At 35.0% G+C, this 19,591-nt stretch overlaps 1 protein-coding gene across 3 annotated transcripts in view; it reads left to right on the plus strand.

The window, feature by feature from the left end:
* PLA2G4A (phospholipase A2 group IVA) overlaps positions 1–19,591 on the plus strand; it is a 169,665-nt gene that overhangs the window by 69,400 nt on the left and 80,674 nt on the right. For all 3 annotated transcript variants that reach the window (XM_037009886.2, XM_017681139.3, XM_037009887.2), the window contains one exon: positions 5,452–5,533. In XM_037009886.2, coding sequence (XP_036865781.1) covers positions 5,452–5,533 — 82 coding nt within the window. The remainder of the gene's footprint in view (positions 1–5,451; positions 5,534–19,591) is intronic.

Below are 19,591 nucleotides of genomic sequence, written 5' to 3' on the forward strand. Positions count from 1 at the left end.
GTAATGAATATTCTGTAGTGTTTATCAGTAATAAGATTATAGTCTTTATCACACTAATAGTCTAGTTTGAGTTAAATTAGGTAGTGGCAGTTGAATGGAGAAAAACATTTGCATGAAAAATATGTTCTCTTCCATCAGATTTGTTTTATGATTGTTTCTCTTCTTCCTTGTAATGGGAGAACTTTCAACAGATTAGGACAATCATTAAATTGATTTTGTACAAGTTGATTGGTGCTTTTTTCCGATTACCAATCATTTTAGTTACAGATGTCAATCTAATGCCCCGGAATGAATTTAATATAGTTGCTGCTTTCATAATGGCTGGAAAATTGTGATTCTGGAAAGAAAAGGGTCACCATTTTCACTATGGAAAAGATTATGGCTGAAGAAAGACATTCAAAGTTAGGGTAATCCAGGACCTGAAGGCAAGGTTTACTCTCACTGACTAAGTCAGTATTGTATTGAACTTATACTTGACATCTCAGTTGAAATACGGCATCTCTTTTTGCCAACTATCAACTAGCACTGTGCTAAGTCATTAGTTTTCCCCAGGGAGCACTGGGTGTGGATTCATAATACCATTTCCTCTGGCACCATCCCTGAGACATAACCAAAAGTCTCCTATTCAAATTGAAAGCTAGCCTACTCCTTCCTAGTTTGAAATTATGTATAATATTTGCCCTTGGAAACAGGGAAAGGATTATCAAAAGACTATTTGGATAATACTAGTTTATTGAAGCAGAACACTTTCCACCAAGAATTTGTACTTTACAGATCCTCTCATATCAACCTTTACAGCTCTTAGAAAGAGACGGCATGATTTTGACACTCCTGTTTTGAAAACAATTTACAGGTTATCTGAAGATTTATTATGTTTCTAAAATTAACTTATAAAAACCAAGGAAGTGGTCAATTTGCTCCTTATTTCCTGTGAAGAGCATGCACACATTTCATTCATTATAGTTAAGAAACCAGAATTGAAACTGAGGGAAATAAAAGCAGATTAAAATGGACAGCTGAATGAAAGAGGAAAAAAACAATTACTAGAAGGACTTTAGATCAACTGTAGATGGAATAGACCAACTAGATTATAACTATCTATATCACTTTAATAAATGGAAACAGCCTTTTACACCTTTTAGGTGTTGGTATTGGTATTGTTCCCTGTATGAGTAAAGGAATATAGAAAGAGTAGAGACTGGGTACAGCAAGACTGAATTCTAGATTCAAGATTAATTTATATTATGTATGAGGTACTGGGAAGTTACTTAATCTCTCAAGGAGTCTCACTTTACTCATCTGTAAGTATAAATAATAACACCTATTTTATAGGGTTTTGGGAAAATTAAATGAGAATTTGCATCTAGTAGAATGTCCAGCATATGGTTCATACTCTGAATCTTTATAACAATATCATCTCTCTGTACATGTTATTAATAAACATTTGATATATGAATACATTTTGCAGCAATTTCAAAAATTGTGTTGAATAATAAATAAGAGTATTGCTAATAATTTTTATGTTACAAGGGAGTTTTTAGGCATTTGAAAACCCTTGTGGTATTAGAAGTTCTAGGATATGGAAAAAGAGCATAGATGATTTTTGGAGGTTGTTCTATTTATTATATATAATAATTTGAGAAGTTCTCTTTAGTGGAAAAAGCTAACCCCTAAATTGGGTTTTCAAGAGCATTTTCTTATGCTCTTCCAGTTCCAGATATCATTTGTCAAGAATCTTTTTTTTTTTTGCATTTAGATGTCTAGTTGTTCAAGCACCATTTGTTGAAAAAACTATTTTTTTCCATTGTACTGCTTTTGCTTCTTTGTTAAAGATCAGTTGACTGTATTTGTGTCAGTCTATTTCAAAGCTTTCTATTGTGTTCCATTGATCTGTCTGTCTATTTTTTCACTAATACCATATAGTTTTGATTACTGTAGCCTTACATTAAGTCTTGAAGTCAGGTAGTGACAGTCCTTCAACTTTGTTCTTCTCTTTCAATATTGTGTTGGCTATTCTGGGTCTTTTGTCTTTCCATATTAACTTTAGAATTAGTTTGTTAACACACACAAAATAACTTGCTAGGATTTTAATTGGGATTGCATTGACTCTATAGACCAAATTGAGAAGAACTGATACCTTGACAATATTCAGTCTTTTATCCACGAACATGGAATATCTATGTATTTAGTTCTCCATTGCTTTCATTCATCAAAGTTTTGTATTTTCCTCATATAGAATGCATACTTTTTTTTAGATTTATAGCTAATTATTTCATTGGGAGGGTTCTAATGTAAATGGTATTATGTTTTAATTTCCAAGTCTACTTGCTCATTGTTGGTATATGGAAAGAATTTGACTTTTACATATTAACCTTGATCCTATAACCTTGCTAAAATTATTTATTAATTCCAGAAATTAAAATATTATCAACTCTATTGGGCTTTCTACATAGACAATCATGTTACCTGCAAACAAAGACAGTTTTGTTTCTTCCTTCACAATCTGTATATCTTTTATTTCCTTTTCTTGTCTTATTGCATTATCTAGGACATCCAGTACAGTGTTGTCAAGGAATGGTGAGAGAGGAAACCCCTGTTTTGTTCCTTATCTTTGCAGTAAAGCTTCTAGTTTCATACCATTAAGTATGATATTGGCTATAGGCATTTTATAGATGTTCTTTATCAAGTTGAGGAAGTTCCCAGCTATTCCAAGACTGCTGAGAGTTTCTATCATGACTGATGTTGAGTTTTGTCAAATAGTTTTTTTTGCACTTATTGATATGAGCATGTGATTTTTCTTCAGTGTGTTATATTAATTGATTTTTAAACACTGAACCAGCCTTGCTCACCTGGTGTTAACCTCACTTGGTTATGGTTATTTATTTTATACATTTTTGGGTTTTATTTGTTAATAATTTGTTAAGAATTTTTACATCCATGTTTATGAGAGACACTTGTTTGTAGTTCTTTTCCTATGTCTCTTTCTGGTTTTGCTATAAGATTAATAGAACAAATTAAGAACTTTATAGAATGAGTTAGGAACTATTCCCTATATTTCTATCTTTTGGAAGAGATTCAAGAGTATTGAGGTAATTTCTCCCTTATGTGTTTAGTAGATTCACCAGTGAATCTATCTGGATATGGTACTTTCTGTTTTGAAAAGTTAAGTATTGATTAAATTTCTTTATAGATAATAGGCCTATTCATATAATTTATTACTATTCATGACTTTTGGCAAATTGTGTCTTTTGAGAAATGGGTCCATTTCATCTAGGATATCAAATTGTGAGCTTAGAGTGGTTCATAGTATTCCCTTATTATCCTTTTAATGTCCATAGGATCTGTAGTGAACTCATTTCATTCATTTATAACATTTGTGATTTGTGTTCTCTTGCCCTTTTTTTTTTTATTTAGCCAGGCTAGAAACTTACAGATTTTATTGATCTTTTCAAAGAATCAACTTTTGGTTGTACTGATTTCCTCTCTTGATTTCCCATTTTCAATTTTATTCATTCCTGCTCTGACTTTTATAATTTTCCTTCTGCTTACTTTGGATTTAGTTTACCCTTCTTTTTCTATTTCCTAAAGTAGACACTTAGATGGTTGCTTTCAGATCTTCTTTATATATGTATATCATATATATTATATATGTATATGTATATATGATATATATATATATTATTTAATACTGTGCATTTCCCTTCTAAGTGCTGCTTTTACTACATCCCAGCAATTTTGACAGGCTGTAGTTTCATTTTCATTTAGTTCCAAATATTTTAAAATTTTTCTGATACTTCTTAGACACATGTATTATTTAGAATTATATTGTTTAATCTCCAAGTATTTTGTGATTTTCCAACTATAGTTCTGTTATTGATTTCTAGTTCAATTCCATTGTGGCCTAGAGTAGACACTGTATGATTGTTCCATGTGAACTTAGGAAAAACGTATATTCTACCATTGCTGGATCGAGTGGTCTCTAGATGTCTATTACATCTAGTTGATTGATGGTGCTGTTCAGATCAACTATGTCCATACTGATTTCCTGCCTGCTGAATCTATCCATTCCTGTTAGAAGGGTGGTGAAATATTCAACTATGATAAACTACGATAGTGGATTTTCTTTTTTGTGTGTGTATTGGAGAAGTACATATGGTTTTCTGTTGTAGTATAAGGCAACACAAATTTTTTAATTATCCATCTTTTCTGCATGATTGATAATTTTATTTATGGCACATAAGCTATAATGGTCACTCAGAGCTCTTCTGAACATAGAAAGTATTTCTTCTTGACAGTAAACTTGGATAAAATTTATCTTGAAAGATTTTACATTCTCTTCTGCCTTTTAAACAAGGTACGCTCATCAATCATGACCTCACCTCTTCTTGATGCTGCATTATAAATCTGAACATAAATCACTCTATTGATAGAGTGGTATGTTCAGGAACTATTCAGTGCTGTATAACTTTTGATCCTATATCCCACTACTGCCGGTCCTTAGGAATCTGTTCTTACAGTTTTTTTTCTGCCTCCTTGATTTTAGACTGTGATTACTCATTTCTCAGAAATACCCATTATCTTAGCTTCCTTTTAATTAATTATGAACTATTTAATCAGTTAAACAAATCTATTAAAATTGAGAAAGATAGGAGTATCTTATAAATGTGGACTTTAACTAAGATTAAATAGCAATGCTTGAACTTTAGGAAAAGACTTTCTTTTCAGTTCCTCAGAGAACTTTGTGATTTCCTGCTTCCCTATTCTGTTTTGTGGATAAAGTTATTTATTTGATAAGTGCTTTCCAGTTAGCTGAAGTTTGTAATAAACTCTTCTACCTGTTAATATTTATTATGTGTATGCAAGCTATTAGGCTAATAGAAATTTTTAACATTGTGCATAAGGTTTATAACAAATAGATTAAAATTAATATAAGTAGTTTACTGGTTATTGCCATGTGTTCAAAGGATTTTTGAAAACTGCTCTGGAAATGTTATGCAGAATAAAACAAAACAAAACAAAACACTGCATTGAACAGAAACAATAAAAACAAACAAATCTAAATGTGGTAATAGAAACATCTTCCTCTGACTTCACCTTTATAAGCCAGAACTTCCTTTTTTATCCAGTACAAAGTTGATTGTGCTCTTAGGAAGCCTGCAGTCTTGATTTACATTTTTTCCCAAGCTGTTGGGAAACCTGACTGCATAGGAGTCCTAAGCGACAAGCTGTGGTGACATTTGAAGGCATGATCTAAACTTCTCAATAATTCTGTGGTGGGAGAGAGGAAAGAATCAAAAAGGAACAGCTTTAGGATCAAAGAATGTTTCTGGTATGCATTTTACTTTCTTTCAACCAGATTATTGTTAATTAGTCTCAAGGAAACAATGAGAACCATTTACTTGGATGCTATATTGGAAGCTTGTTTTTATTTACTGTCATTTTATTTTCCAGGTGGAGCACCAGTATTCCCACAAGTTCACCGTAGTAGTGTTACATGCCACCAAAGTGACAAAGGGGGCCTTCGGTGACATGCGTAAGTGCTTTATTTGCTTTTCTATTGAAAGTGTGTGATTTTGGCTCACCCTAAAGTTGCTTGAGTCCTTGACAAGACAGGACTGTACATTCTTCAAACACGGTTATCTTTGTCTAGATCTTCGAGTGATAACATTTTTGAATTGTTCTCTGATATCTGTTATCTGTCAGAATGGTGTTTTCCTTTGACTTTGCAGTAACTCAGAGTACTTGGAGTCAGATGAAATGACTGTCACATGACATACAAATCTTTGGAATTTAAAGAAATTCTATTTAATTCTAATTTGAAAAGAGTGCTGAGTTAAGACATCAAACAAGCTGGCTCTGTAAGGTATTGTGCCTAAAGGATATTTTTCCTTAAATGCAGTTTCTCTAGTTCTGATACCTTTGAGTGTTTTTATTATGTGTGGGAACAGCTATAGAAACTGGTGTAAGACAACTTGAAATGATGTGAACCACAGCCTAAGGATAATGTTGAATTAACTTTTTGGCAATATCCTTCTCCATGCTTTAAAAAGCAGTTTTCCTGGTTAACTCACTAAATGCTCAGAGTTATGGAGGTAGACATAGAAAGAAAGATGGATGAAGAGTATGATGAATTTGGTAAAATTTTAGAATATTGCTAATATATGAGAATGGGCAGTTTACCTCTCAGAACAGGTTTTGGAGAAAAAATGGAGACTGAAATTTATTGGTCTGGGAAACAGAGCAGTTTCTCTGCTGAAATTACATTAAAAACTATTGCTGGAAGGAAAATAATCTTGGTGATGAGAGCAGAGAGAAGTCCCAGGCAGAGAAGACAACATGTCCAAGGCAAGAGAAGACAGAGTGTTTGCAAGGAACTAGAACAAGTCCAGCATTGTTAGAAAACAGGCAGCAAAGGTGGAGGACAAGCACCTATGTGACAGAAACTAAAACTGAGATTTTTATTAGAAATGCAATAGGAAGAATTTGATAACATTTGAGTCACAAGTCTTGATTTGAATCTTCACTTAAAAAAAAGTTTGTTCTGGCCATTATATGTTAAATATTTTGGAGATGAATGTAGAATATACTGTTTATTTATTTATTTTTTTACTTAACTGGAATTTTTATTAACCAATATCCTATTGTCTAAAATGCTGAAGAGCAAGACTTTAATTGTAGCTAAATAGAAGAGGGACAAAATTTTTTTAATGAGCAGATTTTTTTTTTTTTGAGAGGGCATCTCTCATATTTATTGATCAAATGGTTGTTAACAACAATAAAATTCTGTATAGGGGAGTCCATGCTCAATGCACAATCATTAATCCACCCCCAGCCTAATTCTCGTCAGCCTCCAATCTTCTGAAGCATAACGAACAAGTTCTTACATGGTGAACAAATTCTTACATAGTGAATAAGTTCTTACATGGTGAACAGAACAAGGGCAGTCATCACAGAAACTTTCGGTTTTGATCACGCATTATGAACTATAAACAATCAGTTCAAATATGAATATTCATTTGATTTTTATACTTGATTTATATGTGGATCCCACATTTCTCCCATTATTCTTATTATTATTATTATTTTTATTTTTAATAAAATGCTGAAGTGGTAGGTAGATGCAAGATAAAGGTAGAAAACATAGTTTAGTGTTGTAAGAGAGCAAATGTAGATGATCAGGTGTGTGCCTGTAGACTATGTGTTAATCCAAGCTAGACAAGGGCAATAAAACATCCATGGATGCAGAAGATTTCTCTCAGAACAGGGGGGGTGAGGTTCTAAGTAGTTGATCACCTCTGTTGATCCCCAATTTCTCACCTGATGGCCCCCCTGCGACTGTGCCTGTCTTAGGTTGTTCCTCCCTTGAGGAATCTTACCCGTCTCTGGCTAACCAGTCATCTTCCGGGGCCATACAGGGAAATGTAAAGTTGGTAAGTGAGAGAGAAGCCATATTGTTTGAAAAGGTTAGCTTTTTACTTCTTTGCAGATTTATGTCCTGTGGCTTCTATGCCCAGCATTTGTCTCGAGGTATCTTTACCACCTGGAGGAATTATGATACTTGGTAAATTCAATATGAGGCACGAATTCTATTTAAGAGTTGTAATTAGGAAGGAAGAAGAAAAGCTATAGAAGTAGCAGGTGGAAGAAAACATGGGAAGATTGATTATTTCTTTGACATATCTTCTTGCAGAGTAATTTAAGCATGTATAGGTTTTAAACTACTAATTAAATTGCACACACACATGAACATAATAGGAATACAGTTACATAACCAAGCAGATCTATAATTACCAGCCATCTCCAGTGAACCCAGAAACCAGTTAGGCATCCTAGGCATTTGTGAAAATTTGTCTATGATATGATGGATATTGTCCAACTGTACTTGAACAGTCTGAGAGAAATCAGACAAATTAAAGCAACCCATTCCTGGGGACTGTTCACATCCCATATGTTCTTTTAACAGTAAATAGTCTGTAGTTGTAAGATTTTGGAGCACTACAATTTGCACTTCTCCTAATTCTTGGTTGAGTTCCAACAGTATAGATCCAGTAAAATTTGTTGTTTTACTGTATGCACAGGCCAACTTAGATATCTCCTTCTTCATTCCCATGGCAAGTCCAGGAACCGGTGGGATGAGTGCATCTACACCTGTAGCAGTGCGTGGATCTTTGTTGGGGTTTTTTGATGATCATCTTCTGGCATGAGTCTTCCCGAGAGTGCTGATGTTAGAAGTTCTTTTTCATATCGTATCTTAGTTCAGTTTCGGGATAGCCAAATTAGGCTTTGATCCTATAAACAGAAACAGACCCTTTGCCTACACTTTTATATGCCCTTTATATCATTGTGTAAAACTCATTGCTCAATGGAGGTCACCACACAGGAACTGCTTTTTTTTTTTTTTTATCATAAATCTACACTTACATGATGAATATTTTGTTTGCTAGGCTCTCCCCTATACCAGGTCCCCCCTATATACCCCTTTACAGTCACTGTCCATCAGCATAGCAAAATGTTGTAGAATCACTACTTGTCTTCTCTGTGTTGTACAGCCCTTCCCTTTCTCCCACCCCCCCATGCATGCTAATCTTAATATCCCCCTTTTTCTCCCCTCCTCCCTTATCCCTCCCTACCCACCCATCCTCCCCAGTCCCTTTCCCTTTGGTACCTGTTAGTCCATTCTTGGGTCCTGTGATTCGGCTGCTGTTTTGTTCCTTCAGTTTTTCCTTTGTTCTTATACTCCACAGATGAGTAAAATCATTTGGTATTTCTCTTTCTCTGCTTGGCTTATTTCACTGAGCATAATACCCTCCAGCTCCATCCATGTTGCTGCAAATGGTAGGATTTGCCCTCTTCTTATGGCTGAGTAGTATTCCATTGTGTATATGTACCACATCTTCTTTATCCATTCATCTACCAATGGACATTTAGGTTGCTTCCAATTCTTGGCTATTGTAAATAGTGCTGCAATAAACATAGGGGTGCATCTGTCTTTCTCAAACTTGATTGCTGCGTTCTTAGGGTAAATTCCTAGGAGTGGAATTTCTGGGTCAAATGGTAAGTCTGTTTTGACCATTTTGATGAACCTCCATACTGCTTTCCACAATGGTTGAACTAATTTACATTCCCACCAGCAGTATAGGAGGGTTCCCCTTTCTCCACAGCCTCGCCAACATTTGTTGTTGTTTGTCTTTTGGATTACTGTTTATTTTTAAGAATAGGAAGGACTTGAGCTTGTTGAAATCTTGATGAAAATGGGCCAATAGAGAGAAGAAATACAGAGTGCTAAACCCTTTATTTTTTAGAAGCTGTAGGGTTATAGTAAGAAAATGTATAGGTATTGGCTGTAGTTCTTCTAAGAGGAGCTTCGATGATATTACTTGGTGAGCTTGATTTATGCAAATTAACAAGTAAGCTCAAGTTGTGGTATTTGTATATAGAAGTTCTTTAAGGACAGACAAGGAGAGAACTATAAAAAAAGTCCTAGGATCTGTGAAGATCATAACAGAAACATACACCCTCTTATTTTTTTTTTTATCCAAGTCTAGTTGACATAATATTTTATTTGTTTCAGGTGTATTAGATAGCAATTCAACATTTATATGCATTACAAAATGTTCTCCATGATACATATAGTTAACATATGTCACCATACAAAGTTATATAATATTATTGACTGTATTCCCAAGCTAACCTTTTACTCTGTGTCTTACTTATTTTATAATTGTAAGTTTGTCCCTCTTTATCCCATTCACCTACTTTGCCCATCTCCCACATCTCTGCCATCTGACAACCACCAGTTTGTTCTCTGTATTTATGAATCTGTTTCTGAATTTTTTTTTTTCGCATTTTGTTTTTAGATTCCACATGTAAGTGAATCTTATATTATTTGTCTTTCTCTGACTTAACTCACTCAGTGTAATACCTTTTAGATCCATTCAGATGTCATACATGGCAAAATTTAATTCTTTTTTATGGTGGAGTAATATTCCATTGTATTACATCTTTATCCATTCCTCTAACGACGGACACTTAGGTTGCTTCCATATTTCGCCTGTTGTAAGCAATGTAGCAGTAAACATAGAGGTGCATAGAGTAAACATAATCTTTTCAAATTAGTGTTTTGTTTTCTCTGGGTAAACTCCCAGAAGTGAGATTACTGTTCATACAGTATTTCTATTTTTAGTTTTTTGAGATATCTCCATACTGTTTGCCATAGTGGCTGCACCAATTTACATTCCCATCAAGATTGTTCCCTTTTCTGGCAATAGTTTCTCTCGTCATGCAGAAGCTTCTTAGTTTGATGTAGTCCCATTTACTTATTTTTTATTTTGTTTCCTTTGCCTGAAGAGACATACCCAGAAAAAATGTCCAAAAGTTTACTATCTGTGTTTTCTTTTAGGAATTTTATTCTTTCAGGTCTTACATTTAGGTCTTTAATCCATTTTGAGTTTATTTTCCTGTATGGTGTAAGAAAGTGGTCCAGTTTCATTCTTTGCATTTAGCTGTCTTCCCTCTTATGTTGTTGATAATGAATATATTTGTTTAAAAAGGCAAATTTTACATGTTTGTAAAAAAAAATGACAGATTGCTATTGGTTTTTTGCCTTGCCTTTGTGTGTGTGGGTGTGTGTGGGGCTTTCTCAAGGGTGCTGTACAAATCAGATAGTTGATTTCTTGCAAAATTCCTGTACCTGCTTTGGTTATTTTTTTTGAGTTATTAATAGAATTATATCTGTTTTTTTATTTTGTCCCTTGATAAGCCATCCTATTCTAACTAGATTCACTTAGAAATACCATATTGCATTGCTAAAACATCATAATAAAATCAGCAGCACCCCAGTGGACTATCTTTTGAGATGTCAGAATTGACATTTTAATCATAAAAATATCACTCATTACCTTGTTTTCCCCTGAGAGCACTGGATCAGCCAGGAACAAGGTGACCCCTTCTCACACATGGATGCTAATCTCAGTGTGCACAAATGCATCCTGTATTGTATTCCCAGTGTCAGTCTTTCCCTGAACTCTTATACTCATGTCATATAAAGACATATTTTGAAGTTCAAATTTGCATCTGACTCCCTATAGTCTTATTTTTAAAATAAGTAGTTAGCATTAATTTGGAAATATTAAACATAACCTTCACTTTTAAAGCTACAGGAAGTTGTACAGAAAGATGTAGTGTGTCACCAGGAGCCTGGTAACATCATGCCAGTTGCCAAGTGTCTGATAGATGTATTAAAAACTGTATTTTATATTGTTCTCTCCTCTTCTAACAGAAGATCCATGTTTGTGGAATGAACACAGCGACAGTAAAATAAGATGTGGTAATAGTTTTCTTTGTGCATACCTGTAGGGAAACACGCATTCCTGACCACAAACCTCATTTTATAACCAAATGAAATAGCTGGCACAAATGCTGTCTGTAGCTTCCTCACTGAATTTCTGCTCTTTTTCAAAAGTGTTGGAGAAAACACAGATCCTGTATAATAATGGAGTCTAGTCTCAGAATTCAACACGAGAGTCATGTTTCATTCTCTAAGATTTAATCAGCAAATGAATACCATTGTTGCGAAATGATAAATACCATACCATGTTAGATATTTTTTAATATCCTAACTATGCACATGTACTAAGGAGTCTTGTCTGGTCTCAACAGACACTGAATCCTTTCTTTTTATAGAATGAGCACAATAAACTTTAGGGCTTCTAAGCCAGTTGTAGGATTACAGATGGATCTACTTTCCGTAAGTTTTCAGGAGACAATGAAGTTTAATGCCAACTTAAACTTTAAGAAAAAATAAACGGCTTGGGAGAATTATAAACTCATTTATTTAAACCAATTGTTATAAGTCTACTGCTTAAGTCTTAAGGTACATTTTTAAGCTTTTAGTTTTCCTAATATCTGTGTCTGTGGTGAAATGATGTTTTATTTCATATAAACTCAAAGCAAGATTTGGATCATGTTCCTAATTTTTAAATGGCTGTGCCATTTGCAGGTCTGAGGCTGACCTAATCTTCCCAAACAGTGCTTCTCAAACTTTAATGTCCATATGAATAACCAGGGGATCTTGGTTCAAAATGCAGACTCTGATTTAGTAGGTCTGGAGGTATATCCTGCATTTCTAACATACATTTGCTGGTCCATGAACAGCATTTTGGGAAGCAGGGTCTAGGCAATTTCTTATGTTTTTACTTAAGCTGACCCTGTAGAGCTTATGAATAGAAAAAGACTTTAATATCCTCAAATGGAACAAGGTTTTATTCAAGAGCCTAAGGTTTTTGGTTTTTGCTGATTTTACTTTTTAAAAATGAAATAACCATGAACACCTTAATGCTTTTTAGTTTTTAAACTCCTACAAAGGATTAATTACATGACTCAGTGCATTATCATTGAGAAGAGTGATAGAAATAAACACAAATGCCTTAAACCTGTACCATAATTCCATTCTAAAAATTTTTTATATTGCGATTATGATCACACCAGATTGCAAGCAATGAGAAAAGTAGGGCATATACCTTTGTTGTCTCAAAAATTGCAGTGCATAAAGTTAAATGATTAAATATTTGGAACGTACTATATATACACATACATTCACACAAGTATACTATTTCCCTCATATACATAAAGACATCCTCCATAAATATTTTAATGTGGTTCAAGCTTCTTTAACTTACTAACTTGTGATTTTGAAATATTTGGCACCTGTCTAAGAACCCAGGCAGGGTACCTGTAGGTACTCTGCTTCTCATCCCTGCACCATTGTGAGACCTCATGTTCCTGCCCCCTGCAAGAAGCTCTGGTAGACTTGTACTGGGTATTGACTGCATAAAGTTTAGATAAATAGTTATTGTTATTGAAAACAGGCTGTTCTCCAGAAAGGAAGTTTAAATTGTCACCTTTCACATATTATCTGAGAACATAAGTACAAAAACAGGGTGATTCAAACAGAATGGGAGACTTTAAAATGTTCTAAACCATCTGATCTGACTCTCATGAGGATTCATGAAGTACCTTGAGCTTGTACCCTGTAGTCTTGAGGAAAAAGAAAACACTGTGGCTCCACCTCCACCTTCAGCGGGGATGTGTGGTCCTGGATGAATCAGTGGCAGTACTGATGTGGGGTTTGTGACATGAAGGATGAATATGGAACATCTGTAAGATTATTTGAAATAACATGAAAACTCCTTTACAAATTGATTTGTAGTACACCAAGGAGTATATAAACTAGCTGTTAAGTACTAAATTATTGCAAGTGTTCATTTCTTTTTGAATCATGCTATGTTGCTCTGTGTGTCTTTGCAGACCTATGAAGCAATTACTCTAAGAGTTAACATACAATAGTGTCATGAAGTGGGTATTTTCCACGTTACTCAGGTCTGTGAAGCCTCACCTTATATGATTTTTCTAAATTGTATCCATTTGACTCTAACCCTCCACTCACTAGAATAGGGAGGACACTGTGAGTGATTTCTCCCTCTCCAAGGTCCTTCAGCTCTTCTGAGCACTTAAGAGTTGCCTGTGGATTAGGAAAAGGGCCTCCGTGAGCCTTGATGATTGTTATCATTGGCGTTAAACTTTTTGCTTAATGTTATTTCATGGATGCAGCCTTCCACTTTTGATAGGCACCGAAATGCCTACCAGAGCAGCCTTCTGTGATCACATGCCACGCCAGGGACCCTACCACTGTGCTCAAGGGGACAACGCTTAGAGTCCAGGTTCCGTGGTCATTCACGGAGCAGTTAACCATACCATGCACAATGCCCAAAGAGCACGACTTTCCAACACTTATAGAAACTTAAGAAAATCCAGGCCCACATGAGCTTTATGACCTTTTCTCCTCTTTCCTCCCATCTTGTCTCAACAAAGCAGCAGCCTCAATCCACTCACTTATAGGACCACCTGGAGAATTAAGCCTCTTCTAAGGACATGACTCTCAACACGAAGTGTTAATAAGTACACAAAGTGTTTGGCTTGGGAAAGGAGCTTAAAGCTCAACCTTCCTATTTGTAAATGTTGGGGTGAGAAGCAAGGTGTTAGGTATGTATTCAGAGAAACATCATCTATTTAATCTTTTGAGAATCTTTATCAGCAACAGGAGTCATGTAAAAATTACTATGAAAATATATTTTCCCTAGTAGCCATTCTTGAATGCCACAGTGATCAGAATCTGCAGTGAGAAGGCAAAGTATATTTATGAAAGAGCATGGTCTCTAGAGGCAGGACATTATTCCCAGTCCTGGGTCCCTGAGCAAGTCCCCTCTCTCTGTCTTTTTCTCATCTTATAGATGCTGTGAGAATTCACTGAGTCGTCGCATGTGAAGTCCTTACATGCCTGCATACTAAGCCCTCAATATCTATTACCTATTATTGTTAAAGTTATTTCAGATACCAACATAAGGAGACATTTATTTATTCAATATAATCTTTATAGGAGCCAAAGAATATACTTTTTGGGTAATCTGTGTACTGGGATAATTTTCAATGTTTCACTTGTTGACAAGGTATTTTGAGCAATTTGTATTGAGCAAATTATTGGGTCTTTCTTTTTTCAGCTTGACAGAAACACATGGTAGAATGGTTCTCCCGCTGTCTTTTCTGTTATTCTTGGGCTCAGTTCACTCCTGTGTTTCCCTGACCACTGTCCAGACTTCTGTTGAACTTGTCACATGGATGGCCTTGTAAGACCAGGACCTGGGTCTTTCTCACTTTTAGAAAATAGGTGCTTAGCTTTGAGTCTGGCATAGTAGTAAGAGTATGGAGAATTTTGAATAAATGAATAGAATACATAACTATGTGTAATTCTCTATGTACCTTTTGTCTTGGATATTGCTTCCTTCTTTGTCTCTCTAGAGAGAGAATTTTAAAAATAATTTTATGCTTTAAAAATAATTTTATGTTTTGTAGATTATAAATACCTCTGTTATTTCTATCCTTGCCTATCTAGAATTCTTCTGGGTTTCAATGTAGACTTTTTAATACCTTTTATTAATTTAATTAATCATTTTTGGGTTAATTATGGACTTTCAAATATTGTTTTTTATAAATGGCACTGCTATTGTCCTATAGATATCTACCACTCTTAAGTGTATTTTTCTGAATCAAACATTTCCCTAACATCAGCCCTTAAATTGTGATTGAACACATTTTTGGAATATTTGTGAGTATCCGCCTAAGATTTTTAAAATTCTAAGTATAATGAAATAATTTCCCAGTGAGATTTTTATTGAAGGTAACTTTGAGATGAGTAAAATATTCCAGAACACATGTCTATCTATTCTCTCTTATCTTGTATTTTCTATGTAGTAAGGAAATAGAATAGAATGTAATAGGAAGGCACTAGTGTTCCTCATTCATTTAAAAGGTCATGTAGTTTATTAAGTAGTCCAATGGTTTTATGAGCACAGTTAGTCCTTTTTGTCTTTATTTAAATGTCATTAGATTAGTGCATTTTCCTTGCCAAAAATCACATACCACTTCTGTATTGATAAGGCGTGTTGAATTATCTAGTGGAATTAAATTAAAAAACAGGTTAAATGTTTCTTGAATTTCCAAAGTAATGTATGCACTCCATGTTTTTATGTCAAAGAGGATCCCTCTGTTGCACTCAGAGTGTAAGCATTTATGTGAAAATGTTTATCATATATGTTATTTCAGTATATTTTAATATTTAAACATTTTTCAATCTTAGAGATTGAAATGACTGGTTAAGCCTAGCTGAGGCGTAGGCTGAGGGTTTTTGTAAATTTTACTGACTCCTTAGAAGCACTTTTCCATTCTCCTCACATGGTATCAATATTTTTTATGAAATATTTTAAATAAAATTTTAGACAAAATTATTTTAAGTTGATATGCAAGAGTAATACAAACCTCCAGATGCAAAATGAAATAACAGTTTCAAAATACTAACTTTGGAAAAGAAATGTTAAACAATATAACCCAAATCATATTCCAGCAAGGCTCCATTATTAATATCCCCATAAGCATGTGCTTAGTACTCATTCAGTGGCTTGAGAAGTACAAAATAAATAAACATAATTCTTATGGTTGATAACTTTGTTGAGTGCCTATTTTTATGCTGTAGAGGAAGCATGGCTTAGTGGTTAGAGCAAGGACTCTGGAACTGGCTTGCCTGGGTTCAAATATTCCTTCTGCTATTAACTAACTACATGAATTTGGGTAAGTTACTTAGCTTTCCTATGTCTCCATTTCATCAAACTGTTCAGTCAGGGTAATGCTTATACAGTTTCCATAGGTTTTTAAATGGGTATTACATGATATTATGTAGTGCAAAAGAAAGTACTTAATACAAAGTGTACACAGTGTGTTTATTAAATAAACAAAAATGCTAAGCAGAGCTCATAGGACTTTGCATTATACTTCACTTATTCATTTCTGTAACACTAATGTGTTTTTGTTTTAATTTTACAAATAAAGAAATTTATTTAAAAGCATCAAGTAAATAGTCCAAACTCACAAGGCTGATAGGGACTGTTAGGTTTGAGAGCTAGAACTCAAAGCGGTGTCGCTCTGATGTCTACTGGTGCAGCAGTTTTGCCTGTGAACTATTTATGGTCCCGCTGAGAAGACGAAATGGATGGAAATAACTTTTTGGAAAACCAAGAGAGTATGTGCTCAGTAATTGGGTGTTGAGATTATACAGTGCTACTGATTGTGAAAAGCAATGGCAGTAAGCTTCTGAGAAGACTTCACAGCTTGAATGGGGATGGAAATGGGTTTCATAACTTAAGTCAAGTTTTTTAGTATGTGGAACGGATGTGGGATATTTCAATTGGGGAAAAAACAATCATAGGAAAAGGTCTTAGAAATGGGATTGGCAGAGTATGTCAAACACACACTATTTAGGGAACTTGCTCTATTTTTTAATGGTTTATGTTAGTGAATAAATGTCACTTGCTAAATAAATAGGAAGGGTAATGCCTTGCTCTAGTGCAGTAGTTCTAAACTGGTGGTCACTTTGCCCCCCAGTGGGTCACATTGAACAATATCTGGAGTCATTTTTTGTTGTCACAGTTAGGAGATTCTACTGGCATCTGGTGGGTAGAAGGCAGGGACAGCACCCCAGAGAAAAGAATTATATGGACCAAAATGTCAATAGGGTCAAGGCTGAGAACTCTTGTTTTAATGAGAAAAGAGAACTAGGCTTGCATAGAGTAGGGTGGAATCCATATATATATTAAAACTAAATCCATATAGTTAAAATTAATAATATAAATAAAGTAATGTTTTTATAAGAACTTCTAGAGAATTAATGTTTCTCTCCCATCTAAACAGATTCTGAAAAACACTCCTAGATATAAACCTTTGAAACATTCCAAGCAGAGATACTGATAACAAAGGTATTTCTGTTTCATTCCAGAAAGGTATCATAGAGATTTAAGTAAAAAAAAGGCCATGCAGGCAAGAACACAAATTTCAGCTCTGTGTTAGATCTAGATTTAGCTTTCTTTGGTTGTGTTTTGCTTGTATTGTTCCCTGTTTTCTCATGAATGCCAACATTCATCACAAGTCATTTTTACTATATGCTAGGTGTTTCGTGAATATTCTAAGTCAATTTTAAGTACAAAATGTGCCCAATCATTGTGAGTAAATGCTATTAGGCTTTCTTCCTGACATCCATTTGACTGGTGGTATATTCAGACAGTTTCATGTCCCTTTACAAAAGGAGACATGTGATCTGAGAAAGCGTTATTATAGATCTGAGACTGTGAGGAAAAGGAACATGAAAAACGGGGAATTCAAATTGGAGACTGCCTGATAAAGGAGTTTCAAAACAGGGCTAATAAAATGACTTTGTAATTGCAAATGAGGGCAAGGTCTTCTATGATTATTTGAATTCCTAGGCAAATGCTGCCATTGTTGTAAAGGCTCTGCTCTTCTCTCTGCAATATTTCCAGAAGCACTACCAAAGTTCTGTTTTACTGTGTCACACGAAATTCTTTACTAACTTTTCTGGCTTCTGCATTTCTAGCAATTTGCAGGGACTGCCCTTCGGCATCTACCGCCATAGCAGTTCTAATTTTGAGCCCGTTCTGGAGACCTGTAGGCAGGCCCCCGGCATTCTACCCTATTCCTCTGAGTTTTAAAGGGAGGAAAGCTGGGATTCAAGAATTACTCTGATTTTTTTCTCATTTATTACTGGCAAATAAAGGTTAAATATAAATGCACTTAGGAGAAATCACTGACATTGATTTATATTAAAATACAAATAAATACAACCTTCCTGGTGAGAAGGTTTAGACATATATTACCCAAGAGTAAAGAGAAGTTAGAGAGGGGAGAGTTTTGTGTCCATAATAAAGGTCACTTCTTCTTCAGTGTTACTGCTCAGGGCTAGTTCACCATCCATTACTCCAGTAATATGTATTGTGTGGTTCCAGACTTCATGCCAGGCTCTGTTACCCAGCAGTGGATGGGATGGATGTGGTGTCTGGCATCATGGAGTTTACAGTTTAATAGAGGCCAAATAAGTAAGGTTATTATCATACAAAGGGCAAGGAATTTGGCTTCAGGGAGACTAAATTGAAATCCTTTCTCTAAATGACCTTAACTAAATGCCTCTGAATCTCAGTTTCCTCACCTACGTGCTAGGAACAATAATACCCAAATCAGCAAGTTAAAGTTTTATGTGGAATTATTTTTATTTTATGTAGATGTATATAGATGAGGCCTCTAGGGAACATTTTGCTGTTGCCAATTTTACCTAATAGGAAAACAAAACATCTCATTGACTAAGAATGTATGAACTCGATAAGGGACAAGAGAGAGAACATCTCATTCCACTCAGATTGTAATTATATAGTCTTTGGACCCTTATCTTGGATACTTTTAGAACAAGGACAATGACTTGGGTAATACTTTGTAATCAGCTAAAATGTCAAAAGAAAACATAATGATATGCACAAATAAAGAGAAGCAATGTTTCCTTAGAACAAACTCTTCTGCCTTCAGCCTGACTGGGTGGAATGTTTGAAATGTGTGGATGGCAGGCCTAAATGTTCACTTGTGATGTTCCAGTGTGTGGTGAAGGGTCACTGACCGGAAGAACCTGGGTCCGTGGTGGGGGACCCTATAGGCCTTCTACCATGTTCAAACCTGCCTTCAGAGGCAGTGAAGGCAAAGCCTATTCCACAAAGAGAATCATGGTGGTGGTACATTATGGAGAGTGGCTTGAATATGGGGAAGAAGAACTCCAAGGTTATGATAATAGTCCAGGTGAGACGTGGTGCTTAGTGGAACCGGGACAGTAATGTTTTGAGTGGAAGTGAGTGGTGTATTGAATGAAACAAGAATGTTCATAGCAGCACCAGTGCTAATAGCCCAAACTGGAAACACTCCAAATGTCTATTAACTTAAACGTGTTACGGAATAGTCATATAATGGAGCAGTTTCCACCCATAATAGTGAACATATTATTCTACACATGTCAATATGGATGAGTCTCACAAACTTAATGGTGAGCAAAAGAAGCCAGAGCCAGGAATATATACTGTGTTATTGGTTCTATTATTGATATAAAGATATGAAACAGATAAAATTATTCTATGGTGATAGAAGGCAGGGTAGTGCT

Source organism: Manis javanica, chromosome 11, assembly GCF_040802235.1.
Source record: "Manis javanica isolate MJ-LG chromosome 11, MJ_LKY, whole genome shotgun sequence".
NCBI lineage: Eukaryota > Metazoa > Chordata > Mammalia > Pholidota > Manidae > Manis > Manis javanica.